This window comes from Tachyglossus aculeatus, chromosome X5 (genome assembly GCF_015852505.1).
Source record: "Tachyglossus aculeatus isolate mTacAcu1 chromosome X5, mTacAcu1.pri, whole genome shotgun sequence".
NCBI classification, from domain to species: Eukaryota; Metazoa; Chordata; class Mammalia; order Monotremata; family Tachyglossidae; genus Tachyglossus; species Tachyglossus aculeatus.
This window is the reverse complement of record NC_052097.1, coordinates 6,147,806-6,165,813: the sequence shown is the minus strand read 5'-3', so window position 1 is coordinate 6,165,813 and position 18,008 is coordinate 6,147,806. Positions and strand designations below refer to the sequence as shown.

The 18,008-nt window shown below is 43.1% G+C and overlaps 1 protein-coding gene across 6 annotated transcripts in view; it reads right to left on the bottom strand.

The window, feature by feature from the left end:
• Positions 1-18,008, bottom strand: part of PTPN13 (protein tyrosine phosphatase non-receptor type 13) — a 181,437-nt gene that overhangs the window by 10,551 nt on the left and 152,878 nt on the right. For all 6 annotated transcript variants that reach the window (XM_038769158.1, XM_038769157.1, XM_038769156.1 and 3 more), the window contains 7 exons: positions 16,867-16,928; positions 9,640-9,799; positions 8,248-8,373; positions 7,426-7,514; positions 6,679-6,734; positions 5,231-5,334; positions 4,026-4,177 (listed from right to left, as the gene is read on the bottom strand). In XM_038769158.1, the coding sequence (XP_038625086.1) occupies positions 4,026-4,177; positions 5,231-5,334; positions 6,679-6,734; positions 7,426-7,514; positions 8,248-8,373; positions 9,640-9,799; positions 16,867-16,928 (749 nt within the window). The remainder of the gene's footprint in view (positions 1-4,025; positions 4,178-5,230; positions 5,335-6,678; positions 6,735-7,425; positions 7,515-8,247; positions 8,374-9,639; positions 9,800-16,866; positions 16,929-18,008) is intronic.

Sequence of the window (18,008 nt, the reverse complement as noted above, 5' to 3'; positions counted from 1 at the left end):
AGCTGTGTGATTTTGGGCAAGTCACTTAACTTCTCTGGGTCTCAGTTCCCTCATCTGTAAAATGGGGATTAAAACTGTGAGCCCCCTGTGGGACAACCTGATTACCTTTTAACCTCCCCAGCACTTAGAACAGTGCTTTGCACACAGTAAGCATTTAACAGATACCATCATTATTATTATCTACCCCAGCGCTTAGTAGAGTGCCTGACCCATAGTAAGACCTTAACCACGGAAAAAAAAATACGACTCCATCCACATAAGCCATGAGAGATGCCGACTGCTTACTCAGGATGAGGCTGCAATATTTGTTGCCTTGGGAGTTGTGTACCAGGATGCCTTGTCCATTAGAAGCAGCAAAATCAGGGATGGAGGGCGGGCAGGGAATGGGAAGAGGGTTGGGATAAGGAGACAAAGGATTTTCACTTTTTTTTTTGGTAAAGTGAAAGTTAATTCTCTGTGATTTTCTCCGTGGATTTTTCCTCATGACAACTGTGGTATTTGTTAAGTACTTACTATGTGCCAAACAATGTACTATGCACTAGAGTAGATGACAGATAATCTGGTCGGGCACAATCCCTGAACCACATGGGGCTCACACACAAAGCAGGAGAGAGAACAGGTATTGAAGGCCCATTTTACAGATGAAACACAGAGGCACAGGATAGCTAAGTGACTTGCCCAAGGTCACACAGCCGACAAGTGGCCGAGCTGGAATTAAACCCAGGTCCTCTGAATCCCAGGCCCATACTCTTTCCATTAGGCCTTGCTGTTTCGCCTGGGCCAGAAGTTCCTAACAATGAAATCAATCAATCAATGGTATTTAATGAGTGTTACTGTGTGCAGAACACCGTATTAAGTGCTTGGGACAGAGTTAATAGACACACTCTCTGCTCAAAAGGAGCTTACAGTCAAGTCCATTTGCCAAATGTGAGGGGGTTATGTTTTCAGAAAACATCCCATTCAGGAAAACTTGTGTTATAGTACACCTGCCATGACCACTCTGTGCTTGAGCACAATCTGTTCTTTTGACCTCGCACCTTGATCTCCCCAGATAATAACGATGGTATTTGTTAAGCGCTTACTATGTGCAAAGCACTGTTGGGTTCACCCACCCAGATAGGTGAATGCTATCGGAAGGCGATTCCCAAATTTCCCACAAGTGTTCTATCCAAAATGTAGAGTAATCCCTTGTAAAAAGGGAGACGTGAGATACCAAAGATGGAGTGACTCTGACAAGGCTCACAATGTTCCCCACAAGGAAATTTGGGGTTAATAAGCATAAAATTTCTCTGCCTTTCTCCCTTCTTCTCTGGGATCACATCATCTCACTGATGTTTAAGAGGTAAAGAGGAGCCCTTCATTCAGTCTTGTATGGTCTCCAGAGAGAGGGAAATTCTGGACTCTGCTCCTGTGCCTGGGAAGGGCAAGGAAGTTCTACTGGGCAAGAAGCAATGTGGCCTAGTGGATAGAGCATGGGCCTAAGAGTCAGAGGGACTGGGTTTTTATCCCAGCTCTACCATGTGTGACCTTGGGCAAGTTGCTTCACTTCCCTGTGCCTCAGTTACCTCACCTGTAAAACAGGGATGTAGACTGTGAGCCCTATGTAGAACAGGGACTGTGGCCAACCTGACTAGCTTGTATCTACCCCAGTGCTAAGCACAGTGCCTGGCACATAGTAAGTGCTTAATAAATACCATAAAAAATTAGGTGAAAATAATCTCCAGTTCGAGGGACAATAATGACAAAAAATGCAGAGATCCTTCCTGGTGGCCCCTAGATATCCTCCTGAATCTTAGTTTCTGAAACTCCTCACTCTCGGCTTCAAGGCTCTCCGTCACCTCACCCCCTCCTACCTCACCTCCCTTCTTTCCTTCTACAGCCCAGCCCACACCCTCCGCTCCTCTGCCGCTAACCTCCTCACTGGGCCTCGTTCTCGCCTGTCCTGCCGTCGACCCCCGGCCCACGTCATCCCCCGGCCTGGAATGCCCTCCCTCCTCACATCCGCCAAACTAGCTCTCTTCCTCCCTTCAAAGCCCTTCTGAGAGCTCACCTCCTCCAGGAGGCCTTCCCAGACTGAGCCCCTTCCTTCCTCTCCCCCTCCTCCCCCTGCCCTACCTCCTTCCCCTCCCCACAGCAACTATATAGATGTATATATGTTTGTACATATTTATTACTCTATTAACTTGTACATCTTTATTATATTTATTTTATTTTGTTAATATGTATTGTTTTGTTGTCTGTCTCCCCCTTCTAGACTGTGAACCCGCTGTTGGGTAGGGACCGTCTCTATATGTTGCCAACTTGTACTTCCCAAGTGCTTAGTACAGTGCTCTGCACACAGTAAGCACTCAATAAATATGACTGAATGAGTGAATGAATGCCTGGAACAAAAATATGCCTGGGAGACAGAGGACCTGAGTTCTAACCCCAGCTCTACCACTTGTCTGCTGCTTGACAAGTGACTTGACAAGGGACTGCCTTGGGCAAGTCTTTTAATTTCTCTGTGCCTCAGTTACCTCATCTGTAAAATGGGGACTACGGCTGTGAGCCCTACATGGGACAGGAACTGCGTCCAACCTGATTAGCTTGTATCAACCCCAGTGCTTTGTACATTGCCTGGAACATAATAAGTGCATAAGAAATACCATTAAAAATCTACCTATCTATAAGTATAGATAGATATATTTTCTGGGGAGAGTTTTTCAGTAGAAACATTTATGTGGGGTCTTATCTGTACTGGATTAATGTTAAAGTAAATATAAACAGGGATTCTGCCCTTTAGACAAAGTTAGACTGTGAGACCCATGTGAGCTAGGGACTGATTTTCTTCTACCCCAACACTTAGTACAGTATTTGGGACACAGTAAGTGCTTACCTAGAACCACCATGATTATTTTTTTTATTACTGTTTCCATAAATCTAACATCAGGGCCATCTCCAAGCCTGCTCTTGGAACCTCGATATAACAGTGGTCAGGGCATTTAGGGGGCACCTACTAAGGGCCACACACTATACTGGGCGCTTGGGAAGGTAGAACCCATTCCCTGGCCAAGTGCTTACAATGTCACGGATGTTCCAGTGCCTGTGGGAGCCCCAGGGAGTGTTTCACACCCTTCCCGGAGTCTAGGCAGTAATCAGTCATATTTACTGAGCGCTTACTTTGTGAAGAGCACTATACTCAGTGCTTGGGAGAGTACAATATAACAATAACGAGCACACAGTCTAGAGGGGGAGACAGACATTAAGATAAATTATGGATATGTACTTTCCATTTTTTTATGTTTCTTCATAGAAGCCATTTCTGTAGGCCCCTAAAATGTAAATAGGGTCAGAGTTCTCTAGAAGGGCTGCCCTGGGCAAAAAAAACCTCTTCTGATTGGGACTGGAATTCCAGAGGCTGCACCTCTTCCTCCCTATTGAACTCCTGAACTACAACCCAACCAGGGTTTAACCAATCAGTGCACTTTATCTCCTGTGTGATGCCCTGTGCAGTCTTTCCTCCCTAGGGTGATAGGGACTGAAGCCCTAATTCTGCAGTTCTAGCAGCCCTCTAGGATTCTTCAAAGTTCCTCTCCCTGGGAAAGCCTTGCTTCTTAATTAGCCAGAATAGGAGTAACCAGCCCTCCCCACTCCTCCGGCATGCTGGAAAACAAAGCTTTTGCTATAGCACTACTATTTCTTATGGTATTTGTTAAGCACTTACTATGTGCAAGGCGCTGGACTAAGCCCTGGGGTAGATACATGCTAATCAAGTTGGACACATTCCCTGTTCCATATGGGATTTTCATCTTAATCCCCATTTTACGGATGAGGTTAACTGACGCCCAGAGAAGTGAAGTGACTTGCTCAGCAGACAAGTGGCAGAGCTGGGATTAGAACCCAGGTCCTTCCAACTCCCAAGCCCATACTCTATCTATTAGGCCGTGCTGCCTCCCATTACCAGGGGTTTTGGGGACCCACACATACGTATGCGCATGCACACAAGCATTTCCTTTCACAAAAGACTGTCAGAACAAACTTCTTACCTCCAGCTCTTTGGAAGGAACCCCTTGGTCCAGGAGACCCCGCAACATCCGAATGACCGATTTCAAACCTGATCCAGTGTATTTGCCGGAAGGAATCACTTTGACGATGGGGAGGGCGGCAAGCTCTTCGTTGGTCAAAAGCAGATGACAATCTAGCAGGATGAGATCATTTTTTAAAAATCAGGCCATCTCTCTCCCAGAGCTAACTTAATGGAAACTGAGCTCGTTTTAGCCTACTCTTGCCATGATCTACGTTCCATCTTAGTCCCCTAAAAGTGTGACTCTGAATTGGACTCGACTGCTTTAGGACCTGAATTTTAATGTCTGTCTCCTCCTCTAGACTGTAAGTTCGTTGTGGGCAGGGAATGTGCCTCCCAACTCTGTTGTACTGTATTCTCCCAAGTGCTTAGTACAATGTTCTGCACATAAAAAATGCTCGATAAGTACTACTGATGATGATGCTGAAGAATCAATCTGATGTGATCTGATGCTAGTAGTGCTGCAGCTAAAAGCAGCAGATTAACTGGGCGGAAGGACTCAGGCGGGTATTTGTTCCAGTGAAACAACTGGATCTGACACCCAGCCCAAAAACTAATGCAATGCAATTTAGTTGAAAGAGTGGTTTACTTCTTCAGTGCAGTGAACACAGACACGTTGGGACAACTCTGAAGGGCTTTGATGCTACTGGCCAATTCCCTCCCCCGCCTCCCAACACACCCTTCTCCCCACACAATATTCACTGCCACACCCAGCCAAATCTATACAAAGAGCTATTCAGTGTGGTTTTCTTTATTCTCTTCACTGTAAGATAATAAAATAATAAAGACAATTGTCACGAATCATTTCAGAATATTTCCAAAAGGTGTTTCATAGCTTATTGTGTTTTATGGAACTAAAAATATTTTTACAAAGGCTAATTATGCAGACAACGGCTACGTAAGTACATAACATCCCCAGAGCAGACAGATACAGTAAAATATTACCTTCACATGATTTCTCATCTGTAAAATAGGGATTAAGACAGGGAGTCCCATATGGACCACGGATTGTGTCCGATCTGATTATCTTGTATCTCCCCCAGTGCTTAGTACAGTGACTGGCACAAAGTAAGTGCTTAGCAAATACCATTAAAAAAGTTCAGATTCCATATTCTACAGCTTTCATCAGTTGATTTTCATAAGCCACACTGGAATCCCAATGCTTACCTTCAGCAGGATGCTCCTGGCTTACTGATTCAATTGGTAACTCATCACTCCCCCAAGTAATTTCATCTTCGTCAACATTTTTCTCCACAGGTTTTGGAGGTAATCTATAAAAAAAAAAAGAAATGTGTTTTTTTTTCATTGCTACACAAAATGAAAATGGAATTCAGACCTCCAACACTACTGATTTTCTCAGAATTATTACAGGATACTCTATATAGGACTCTTGAAAGTTACTAACTAAAAAAACAAATGGACAAACCCAGGGCCATTTTTGTTTAGTAAGCTGCAAGGGTGAATCGCTGGTCTGAGACAGCATCTGTGGATGAGGAAAACTGCTTCATTCACCTATTGATGGAGGAGCCTGGGGTGACTGGATTCAGAAGGTGAAACTGACTTCAACTGGCTGAAAACCACTTGCTGTTTGGGCACTGAATTTCCCAGAACTTTCAGAGCATGAGAGCTAATCAGCAAGCTGGATAGAGCCTTTTAGATTCAAAGAAGGGATTCTCGCTCAATCATATTCACTGAGCGCTTACTGTGTGCAGAGCACAATACTAAGCCCTTGGAAGAGTACAAGTGAGAAGCAGCTTGGTGTAGTGCATACAGCATGGGAGTCAGAATGTCATAGATTCTAATCCCAGGTCTGCCACTTGCCTGCTGTGACCTTGGGCAAGTCACTTCACTTCTCTGTGCCTCAGTTACCTCATCTGTAAAATGGGGATTGAGACTGTGAACCCCAAGTGGGACAGGGACTATGACCAACCTGATTAACCTGTATCAATGCCAGTGCTTACAACAGTGTTTGGCACATGGTAAGCCCTTAGTAAGTACTGTGATCCCCCTTTTGCAGATGAAGGATATACAGAACTGAGAAGTTAAGTGACTTGCCCTGGGTCACATGACAGAGAAGTGGCGGAGCTGGGATTAGAACCCAGGTCCTGTGATCCCCAGGCCTGTGCTCTTTCCACTAAGCCATGCTGTACTCTCCCAAGCACTTACCATTTTGGTTTGCAAACAGTAAGTGCTTGATAAATACCACTGATTGATCCACTGGCTTTTCCCAATAACCCTGATAGACCAGCTCTCACTGAATGCTAGTGATTCTAGTCCTGGGCTGATTATCTTGTATCTACCCCGGCAATTAGGATGATAGTTGGCACACAGTAAGCACTTAATAAACATAATAACTGCTATTATTATGGGTAAAGGTTTCCTGACAGATATCCTCCAGCCTTAGCAACAAGTCTTTTTAGGGGGCAGCTGGTTGAAATTAGAAATGTGCCTTCTGTAGGGTGATTGTTAGAATAAGCCCTACCCTAAATGAGACAAGCCAAGGCATAATTTTAATGATTAATAATAACTGTGGTATTTGTTACATGATTACTATGAGCCAGATGCATTCCACCTTTTTAAAACTGAGCATTTAAGCATTCCTTGAACAATCTTACCTGTCGCTCACCACTTTATCTTCACAGTATTCTTCACAGCCATTTATCTTTGTGGGCTAGCGACAGAGACAGATCAAAATGGGGTTACTGAACTGCAATGCAGAGTTGAAAGAGCTCACTGTTCAACTGACAGAAATAATAACCCCCTTCTACCAGTTGACCTGTGCCCCTGAACCTGATGGCACCCAGTCGGAGCCCACTGATGCTAGCTGGCAGGGGTCATTTTTCCCCAAACAGTAGCCAGTCATCTACCATAGGCATGGGCCCAGAATAGTGCAGCTGATTCCCCCAGCCCGTTCCTCACTTTTTGCCAGAGGGAATACCCCTTTGTGAGTTGGGTTTAGTGCCTGGTAAGAGCTAGCTCACTGAAGAAGGCATGATATGACTAAAACAACTGTGAAGTGGCCCTCTGAAGCAATGTTTATAAAGCACTGTCCTTTTCAGTTTTGTTCCCAACACAGCAAGACAGTCAAGCCTGGCTATGTTTCAGTAGTCAGGTCAGAGCGGAGGATTAAGGTCAATTGTCCAGATAATTCCATTGTGAAGCTTTCAAATGAAGTTTGGTGGCAGAGGCCTGATCCCAGTTGTCAAGGTTGAATCAGCCACCAATAGGGTTGCCTGCAGGGGTTGAGGCAAAGTGAAAGGCCCCGTGGTATGTAGTCTCCGTCTGCCTGGGGTAATCAGTCTGTCCTGTAAAACCACCGAGAGCACTAACAGCTGTCTTTGACTCTTGGAAATTGCATTTACCTCAGGAAAGTCTTCAGGCAGAGATGAACCATCACAGTCCGTGTCCTCTGCTTTTTCATCTGCCAGTTTCCCATTGGCCTGAAACATGCCTGCAAGATACACGGGGTGGAATTATGGAAGGCCAAGAGCAAATTAAGTCAGATACAGTGGCGATGACATTTCAATTCAATCAACTGATCAGTGGTATTCACTGAGTGCTTACTTGTGCAAAACATTGTACTAAGCACTTACAGTCTAGAGGGGGAGACAGACATTAATAGAAATAAATAATTTATGGATATTGACATAAGTCTGTGGGGCCGAGGGAGGGGTGAAATAAGGGTGAAAATTGAAGTGCAAAGATTATTTTTGTTAACCCACAAAAGACATTTCAGAAGTGGCCTGAGAAGATAGACCCTTAACATGGAGCGTCAGAATCCTTATTAAAAGACATAAAATCACTGGATGATACATAAGACTACAAACATTATCCTGATGAGCCCACCTCCTGTAACTCTACTGAAAGTCAGTGATATGGTAGCAACACGGCACAAAAACAAATCGGAAAGGAGGGCTCTGGACAAGGCTTTTTTTAAAAAAAGGCAATCTCTCTTCTGGGCTACATTCTCTAACTCCACGAGCAAGCTGTGAAGCTGCAGGTTTCATGGAAGGAGGGCTCAAAAAATTTGTATCTCAATGTCAAATGCTACTTACAGTTGGATGAATATTGGGGGGAGGAAAAATGAAGTAATTTTTCTTGGATTAACTCCTTGTTTTTTTTACTTGAAATTAGACACCTTTAATTGCCCAAGGAACCAGCTAGTTCATATCATTTCACTATACCTGCCAATGCATTGCTGCGGTTTAAGAGATTCTGGGCTTCTTCATCCACAACATCTAACAGAGACTGGATCACCTCATCCTCGTGAGGATCGTCATCATAACTGTCGTCCTCTTGCAGCTCATTTTCTTGAAAAACAATACACCACCAACGGTGTCATTAAGACAGACGTTGCTATTGCAAGGAGATGGCGACTTGAAATTCCTATTGTCTTATGATTGACAGGCCTCTCTGACTGCTGTTCCCATTTAACTGATTACTTAGACCTTTTTAAGCAATTAAAGCAGGCAAGATGCTCTATGGAATCTAAGACATGGAGCCCACTGCACTTAAAGAGAAATTGCTTTCCTTCGGACTCTAAAACGAGATACTACTAATACGGAGATTTGACTCCCATGTGCGAGTGTGGCTGAAGTCTAATCCACCCTTGGACTGTGGGCACCATGTGGGGCAGGGACTGTATCTGACCTGGTTACCTTGTAACTACCGAGCATTTAGGAGAGTGTTTGGCAGATAGTAAGTGCTTAACAAATATTACAATTATTATTATTATTGGTCACCAACAATCACTTCTCTGTCGTGCGCATACAAAAATTGGTTTCCTTTGCGGTTCTGCAGTGCCACTAATATAAAGGCCAAGAAAAGCCATACAGTTATTGACCCTTGGAGTTATATTGAGATTACCATAGTCCCATAGGCCCTGAACATATATATTTTTAATGGCATTTGTTAAGTGCTTACTATTTGCCAGCACTGTAATAAGTGCTGGGGTAGAAACAAGAAAACCAGATTGGACACAGTCCCCAACCCACATGGGGCTCACAGTCTCAATCCCCAATTTACAGATGGGGTAACTGAGGTACTGAGAAGTTAGTGACTTACTCAAGGTCACAGAGCAGATAAGAGGTGGAGCCGGGATTAAAACTAAGTCCCAGGCCCCTGCTCTTTCCACTAGGCCATGCTGTTTCTCAACATATATTATTACCACATATCTTTATTATTATTATTATAATCATCATTGTTATTAATGATGATAATAATAATACTAAAATAATATTTATTAAGCCTTTCCTTAGAGCTAAGTGCTGTACTAAGCATTGGGGCAGATACAAAATAAGCAGATGGGACTCAGTCCTAGCTCCACCAGGTACTCAAATCTAACAAGTGAGGAGAACAGGAATCTTTCTTATCCCTGTTTTATACATAAGGAAATTGAGGCCCAGAGAGGTGAAGTGACTTGTCCAAGGTCACTTGGCAGAGCTGGAATTAGAACCCAAGTTTTCTGACTCCCACTCCTATGTTCTTTCCACTAAGTCACCCTACCTTCCTTGAGTTTCAAAACACACATATATTTGGACCTAGCATTCTGCAGATTTCTAAACTTTGCTACTTACCTGAGTTATTACTGTATTTGCAATAATCAGAGGTCTGATTGATGAAGCCACTGGAAGGAACCTCTCTGGACACAACCAAGTTCATCGAACCCATGGTTTGATAAGAAGCACAGCTGCTGGTCTTTGTTTGGGAAGCTTCAACTGTTATTTCCCCATTAACCTATGTAATCATGCATACCCAAATAAGCCAGAATTAGTTTTTCTTTTAAGCATGGTGCTATGAATCTGATTCCTCACAAACTTACAACCGACCGAACCTCTGGGAGAAGGAAAGAGAAGAAAAGAAAACTAATTCAGTTTGAAAACAACAGTGCATTTTTCTTTTTCTGGAAATCACAAAGACGGAATCCTTGGGGAAAATTTTCCTCCATTTACAGAGGGCGGGAAATCGTTCCTGAACAGGCCTGATGAATATTTATTTGATTAAAACTGCCCAGTTTTGGATACAATGAGAATGGCCATTGGAAAGGAGTTGCAGTTACTCTTTCAAATACAGAGGAAGGAACTAGTAACATAAATAAAGGGGAGGGAATGTGGAGAGAAGTGGTGAGGAAAGCAAAGGGAGAAGAAAAGGGAGAGAGTCAGACTGAAAACCACCAGAAAGATCTAAAAATCAAGCCAAATAAGAACATTTCAAGTCAGGGTTTTGAGAAGGCACCCTTTTAGAACTTTATTAAAAAGCCCAACAGGTCTTCCAAATTAACCCTGGATTTTTTTTTTTAAATATGTCTTGCTTTGTAGTCTGAAAGTGTTTTGTTTTGTTTTTTTTAAATGGTGTTTGTTAAGTGTTTACTATAGGCCAGGCACTGTACTAAGCACTGGGGTAGATACAAGTGAATCATGTTGGACACAGTCTCTTGTCCCACATGGGGTCACAGTCTTAATCCCCATTTTACAAATAAGGTAACTGAAGCAAAGAGAAGTTAATGGACTTGCCCAGGGTCACACAGCAGACATGGGGTGGAATCGGGATTAGAACCCAAGTCCCCTGACTCCCATGTCCATACTTTTTTGACTATGCTAAGCTGCTTCCCTGAGATCATTAGAAGAATCTCCTTAGAGTTTTTGTTTTTATTAAGCAGAATATGGGATTTTTTAAAAAAAGTGATGATTAATCGACTCCTAGATTAATAACTGAGCCCACCCAAAATGTTCTAGACATGCTAAGTTATTTGAGTGGGTGCAAACCATTCATGGTGCCACAGCATACCAAATCCCAAGTACTAACATATTCACAACTGTGGCATTTACTAAGTGTTTACTATGTGCCAAGCACTGTATCATCATCAATAATAATAATAATAATTATGGTATTTGTTAAGCAATTACTATGTGCCAAGCACTGTTCTAAGCACTGGGGGCAAATTGGGTTGGCCACAGTATTTATTGGTATTTGGTATTTGTTGAGCACTTGCTATGTGCTGTACTAAGCAACTGGGAGAGTATAATACAACAGAGTTGGCAGATATATAATAATAATAATAATGATGGCATATATTAAGTATTTACAATGTGCAAAGCACTGTTCTAAGCACTGGGGAGGGTACAAGATGGTCAGGTTGTCCCACGTGGGGCTCACAGTCTTAATCCCCATTTTACATATGAGGTAACCGAGGCACAGAGAAGTTAAGTGACTTGCCCGAAGTCACACAGCTGACAAGGGCGGAGCCGGGATTTGAACTCATGACCTCTGACTCCAAAGCCCAGGCTCTTTCCACTGAGCTGCGCTGCCTGACCACAATGAGTTTACAGACTAGAATGAATTTACAGTCTAGAATACTAAAAGTTAACAGTGAAGATGAACATCCAAAGAAAATAAACAGCCCTCAATATTACTCAAGAATAATAGGCCAGGCTGGAGAGGCAGTGTGGCATAATGGATAGAGCACGGCCCTGGGAGTCAGAGGACCTGGATCCCAATCCTGACTCTGCCACTTGGTCGTGTACTAAGTGCTAGGGTAGCTACAGTATAATCAGGTTCCACATGGGGCTCACAGATTAAGAGGGAGGAAGAACAAGTACTGAGCCCCCATTTTGCACATGAGGCAACTGAGGCACAGGGCAGTTAACTGACTTGCCCAAGACCTCAGCAGACAAGTAGCGGAGCTGGAATTAGAAGTCAGATCCTTTGACTCCCAGGCCTGTGCTCTTTCCACGAGGTTACACTGCTTTAATTTACATACCTAATCCACCTCTGCTCTCTATTTATAACCTCACTCTAGCACCTCTAACCTTTGTACATAAGCGGCATGGCTCAGTGGAAAGAGCCCGGGCTTTGGAGTCAGAGGTCATGGGTTCAAATCCCGGCTCCGCCACTTGTCAGCTGTGTGACTTTGGGCAAGTCACTTAATTTCTCTGGGTCTCAGTTACCTCATCTGTAAAATGGGGATTAAAACTGTGAGCCCCCCGTGGGACAACCTGATCACCTTGTAACCTCCCCAGCGTTTAGAACAGTGCTTTGCACATAGTAAGCGCTTAATAAATGCCATTATTATTATTATTATTATTATACACAAACTCCTTTCTCCTCAGGCACAAACACATGCTCACACTAATTTTCACACTCCATTGAAACTTTCAATATAGATGTCTCCTTTCTTCCCTTTTCTAAAAAAATCATCTTTTCTTCTCTAAAGCCTCCCTGTAAATTCTCTCTCTGCCCTGGAATCAGTTTCTTCATTCCCTCTGGACTTTCCGTTCCACCCCTTGCCTAAACCACAACTCTTGCCCCTAGCAAAGCCTCCCAAGGTGTGCAAATTCCAAAAATAGGAAAACAAAGGAGTTTCACAGTGGAGAAGTGTGAGTTACCAGAAGCAGCTTGGCCTAGAGAAAGGAGCAAGGGGCTGGGAGTCAAAGGACCTGGTTTTAATCCCAGATCCTCTGTTTGCTGTGAGACCTTGGGCAAATCACTTAACTTCTCTGTGCCTCAGTTACCTCAACTGTAAAACAGGGATTAAGACTATGAGTCCCACAGGGGACCTGGACTACGTCCCACCTGATTATCTGTACCTACTCAGTGGAAAGAACATGGGCTTTTGAGTCAGAAGTCATGGGTTCAAATCCCAGCTCTGCCACTTGTCATCTGTGTGACTTGGGGCAAGTCACTTAACTTCTCTGTGCCTCAGTTGCCTCATCCATAAAATGGGGATTAAGACTGTGAGCCCCACGTGGTACAACCCGATCACCTTGTAACCTCCCCAGCGCTTACAGCAGTGCTCTGCACATAGTAAGCACTTAATAAATGCTATTATTATTATTATTATTATTACCCCAGCACTTAGTACCATGCCTGGCACATAATAATGCTTAACGAATACCATTTTAAAAAAATCGTGGTCATATTCTCTAAATCACTCACTTCCCATCTTGATGAGTAAACTTCAAAACTAGGAGATATCTTTCCTATGATTTAGGCTAATAGTCTGACCAAGTCCACAACAGGGGTATGATTTGCATGAGATGGGAGTGGATGACTCATCTTTCCGCTCAACCTACGCATTCATTCTGTCACCAAATCCTGTTAGATTTACCTTAACATTGCTAAAATCCACCCTCCCTGCTCCATCCAAACGGCAACTACGCTGATCCAAGCACTTAACCTATCCCTCCTTTACCGTATGAGGCTTCTCACTGACCTCCCAGCCTCTTGTCTCTCCACCCCTCAGTCCATACTTCACTCTGCTGCCCAGATCATTTTTTCTAAAACAGTTTTCAGTCCATGTTTCCTCACTCAAGAACCTCCAGTGGTTGCCCATCCACCTCTGCATTAAACAGAAACTCCTTACTATTGGCTTTAAAGCACTCAAACACTTGCTCCTTCCTCAATCAATAACTGTATTTATTAGGTGCTTACTGTATGTAGTGCACTCAGCGTGGCTCAGTGGAAAGAGCCCGGGCTTTGGAGTCAGAGGCCATGGATTCAAATCCCGGCTCCGCCAACTGTCAGTTGTGTGACTTTGGGCAAGTCACTTCACTTCTCTGGGCCTCAGTTCCCTCATCTGTAAAATGGGGATTAAGACTGTGAGCCCCCCGTTGGAGAACCTGATCACCTTGTAACCTCCCCAGCACTTAGAACAGTGCTTTGCACATAGTAAGCACTTAATAAATGCCATTATTATTATTACTAAGCACTTGGGAGAGTACAATGTAACAGAGTTGGTAGGCACAATCCCTGCCCATGAGCTTATAGTCTAGAGGGGGATAAAGACACTCATAAACATGAAGATAATTACAGATATATACACAAGTGCTTATGTAAAGGGTATATTCTCCAATCCCCCTTCACTGATTTCCTATTACAACCCAGCACACTCATTTTGCCCCTCCAGCATAATTCTTTTTTTCTTAGATTGTGAGCTCCTTAAGGGCCAGAGACCATATCTAATTTGCATTCCTGTATTTTTTTTTTTCCCCAGCACATAGTACAGTGCTTTGCAGACGGGTGCTCAATAAATACTATTACTAGTACTATTGCCAACCTACTCACTGTAGCTCCATCTCATCTATCTCGCTGCCAACCCCCTCACCCACATCCTGCCTCTGGCCTGGAAGGCCTGCCTCTCTCCCGATTCATATACAACAGACCACCACTCTCTCCACCTCCAAAGACTTATTAAAATCATAACTCCTCCAAGAAGCCTTCCTCAATTATCCCTCCTTTCCTCTACTTCCTCTCCTTTCTGCTTCACTTCTGCTGCAACAGCCTTTCTGTCCCTTTGTTCAGCACTAGACATGACCCACGTGCTACCCCCTCATCCACATAGCTACTCCAGTGGTGAAAACCGCATGTGCATGAATTACCACTTCACCCACACACGCTTCGGTTTTGTAGGAAATTGGTGGAAAGTCCCTTGGCATACAAGTCCCTTCTTCCTTAGGAGTGTCTCAAAAATTCCTACCTCCCTCTTCCCTGGTACGCCCTCTCCTCAGAAGATGGGGAGACCTAGTAATTGAAACTACGCACTGAACGACCGAGCCAATATAAACTGCTTGTATATAATATAGCCTTGAAAGATTTAGCCTGATTAAGGTTTTGCAGAAGAAAAGCCCCATCCTATCACGGAACTGTCCGACCCTTTCATTTTAGGTATATACTTCTTGGTCTCACTGCCTTTCACAAAGCTGTGAAGAAAGAGATGTCCTAAAGGACCATACTTATTTATAATCATGTCTGTCTAGAATGTAAGCTCACTGTGGGCAGGGAATGTGTCTGCTAACTCTGTTGTATTGTACTCTCCCAAGCACTAATTACAGTGCTCTGCACACAGTAAGCACTCAATAAATACCATTGATTGACTGATCCTCATTACTGATAAGGCCAATGCGTGTCAAGGTATCCAAACTACCCAACTCTGTGGTCTGCTAAAGCACATACTCAATTCTCTCAGGGCAGATGTTCACATTCTACATGAATCACATCTGATTTTAAGGGCTCCACAATAAAAGTGGTTGTAGAACTTTCCCCAAACTCTGGAACAGTAATTTACTTTGCAGATCAATTATAAAATATATTCAGTAGTCCTCAAGGGATAGGGAAGCATCTGAAGAAAAGTGATTTGGAGAAAAAAGTCTAAATGAAGAACAACAAAATAAATTAAACTATATGTCACAAAGGAGTTTTACTGAATTATGGTCACACTAGGAACAGCAGTCTCATTAAGATTAGAGCAGATTTAGGAGATGAACTTTGCATAATTCTTTTTTTGAAACTAATCTTTACACAACACTGCCAAAATGTCCCATTAAATTGCTAAATCTTATTTTTCTCATGAAACGCGAGACAGTAGCACTGAAGGACAATATAGATTTCTTGGGCTTTTCTGGAGAGATTTTTTAACCCCATTAAAAAAAAAATGCCAGGGGCTTTGGATAAACATCTGTCTTTTGACATGTGTATGACCCATCACAACTGACAATGTGTGCTCATGTTGGGAGTGAAATCTAAAATTAGGGTGCAGGCTATCAGCCCCTGCTGATTATCAAGCCAAAGGGAGACTAGTGTCCGCTGCCTGGCTCACAGTTGCTGTTCCTCAGAGGGCCAAGAAATCCACTATAATTCAATCAATCACTCAATCAGTGGCTTTTATTCATTCAGTTGTATTTATTGAGCGCTTTCTGTGTGCAGAGCACTTTTAATGATTGCTTTCTCTGTGCAGAGCACTGTACTATGCACTTGGGAGAATACAGTTCTACAGAATTAGAAGACAGACGTTCCTTGCCCATAACGAGGTTATAGTCTAGAGGAACTATAATTCAGTGTTTGTTGCCGGGTGAGATTCATGATGGTGGAATAATGGCATTTACTTAGTGCTTACTGTGTGCAGAGCATTGTAGTAAGCACTTTAGAGAAATTTTGAGTGACTGACCAGAATTAATGGGTACTTCAGGGATGTTAACCCTCCCTTCTAACATGTTTCAGAGGTGTTTGCTATTTATATGATCATAAAAAGATATTTGAACCAATTTAGTGAAGGTTCAGTATAGAGATGAAAGCAGAATTGAATAGGAGGAACAAGACTAAAATTTTCACATAAATTAAGAGAAGGTTGAAGGTCAAGTGCAGACAGCACTATGCTGGATTTAGCAATTCTTTCCTAATTACATCCCTTCTCTCATTCTCTCGACCACGAGACAAGCTTACTTTACGTAATCTAGACAATATACAAAGCATCTCAGAAACAAAACTAGCCAAATATATATATTTAATGGTACTTGTTAAGTGCTTACTATGCACCAGGCTCTGTACTAAGTACTGGGGTAGATTCAAGATAATCAGGTTGGCTACAGTCCATGTCCCATATGGGGCTCACAGTCTTAACACCCATTTTTACAGATGAAGTAACTGAGGCAAAAAGAAGTAAAGTGACTTGCCCAGAGTCACACAGTGCTTAGAACAGTGCTTGACACATAGTAAGTGCTTAATGAATACTATAAATGACAACAAAATGGAAGAGCCAGGATTAGAACCCAGGTCCTTCTGACTCCCAAGCCCTTGCTCTATCCACAAGGCCACGCTTCTTTAAAACTTTTAATTTGGACCAGCAGCTGCCCCGGGATTTAAAGCCGTGAATGTGCTGTGAATGCCTTAGATGTCTATTATTTAATATTAAACTATTTTCTTTTCCTAGCAAAACACCTGTATTCAACACCAGATGTTATCCTGGGCCCCTAGGGATTAAACAGTTCATGCTTTTTCTTAGTTAATGGTCCAGACTATATCTGACTTACCTCGGGGAGAGAAGAATTGGGTGTTACTTCTGCCTTGCCACAGTGATCTCCATGGAGATGAGCTAAATGAAATGAAGCAAAGTGATGACAGTTTAGTGAACATCATCACAACCAGATTAACGTCCATCAGACTAGTGGACGTTCTTGTGTCAAAATTCTTTCTAGCCTTGGAACTGACTCCCCTGAATTAGTCAATAAATTGTATTTATTGAGTGCTTACTGTGTACAGAGCACTGCACTAAGCGTTTGGGAGAGTACATTATGGCATGGTAAGGCCTCTCCCAGCCAAAGAGCTCAGGATGGCTGGACGGAAAACTCAATCCCATCCATTTCCTGCGTCGGCCCGGGAGCCAGGAGCAACGTCCTTGGATATTCCAGCTCCTAAACTTGCTGCATTTGATTGGGTTCCTGATGAACACGATGTCAAGTGCTTTAAGTTGATTCCATGAAATTTGCCATCTTAGGAATTTAAATGGTGGCTAAGGTCCATATTAGGGATCCCCAAGCAAGTCCAAGAAGGTGGGTCACTAATAACAGACTCTGTCTATCTTGCTGCCAACCACTCATCCACATCCTCCCTCTAACCTGGAACACCCTTCCCTTTCACATCCGACATACCATCACTCTCCCCACCTTCAAAGCCTTATTAAAAGCACATCTCCAAGGGGGTTTCTCCAACTAGGCCCTCATTTCCTCTTCTCCCAATCCCTTCTGCATCGCCCTTACACTTGGATTTGCACCATTATTCACCCCTCCTCAGCCCCACAGCACTTAAGTCCTTGGGCAAGTCACTTAACTTCTCTGAGCCTCAGTTACCTCATCTGTAAAATGGGGATTAAGACTGTGAACCCCACATGGGACAACCTGATCACTTTGTATCCCCCCAGCGCTTAGAACAGTGCTTTGCACATAGTAAGCGCTTAACAAATGCCAACATTATTATTATTATTATTATTATTATGTCCATATCCAAAATTTATTTATTTATATTAATGCCTGTCTCCCCCTTTAGACTGTAAACTTGCTGTGGGCAGGGAACATATCTAGATACTCTGTTATATTGTATTCTCCCAGGTGCTTACACAGTTAAGTGTTCACTAATTTTGATTGATTGATTTGGGAGGAGGGGTGGCCTGTCTGGA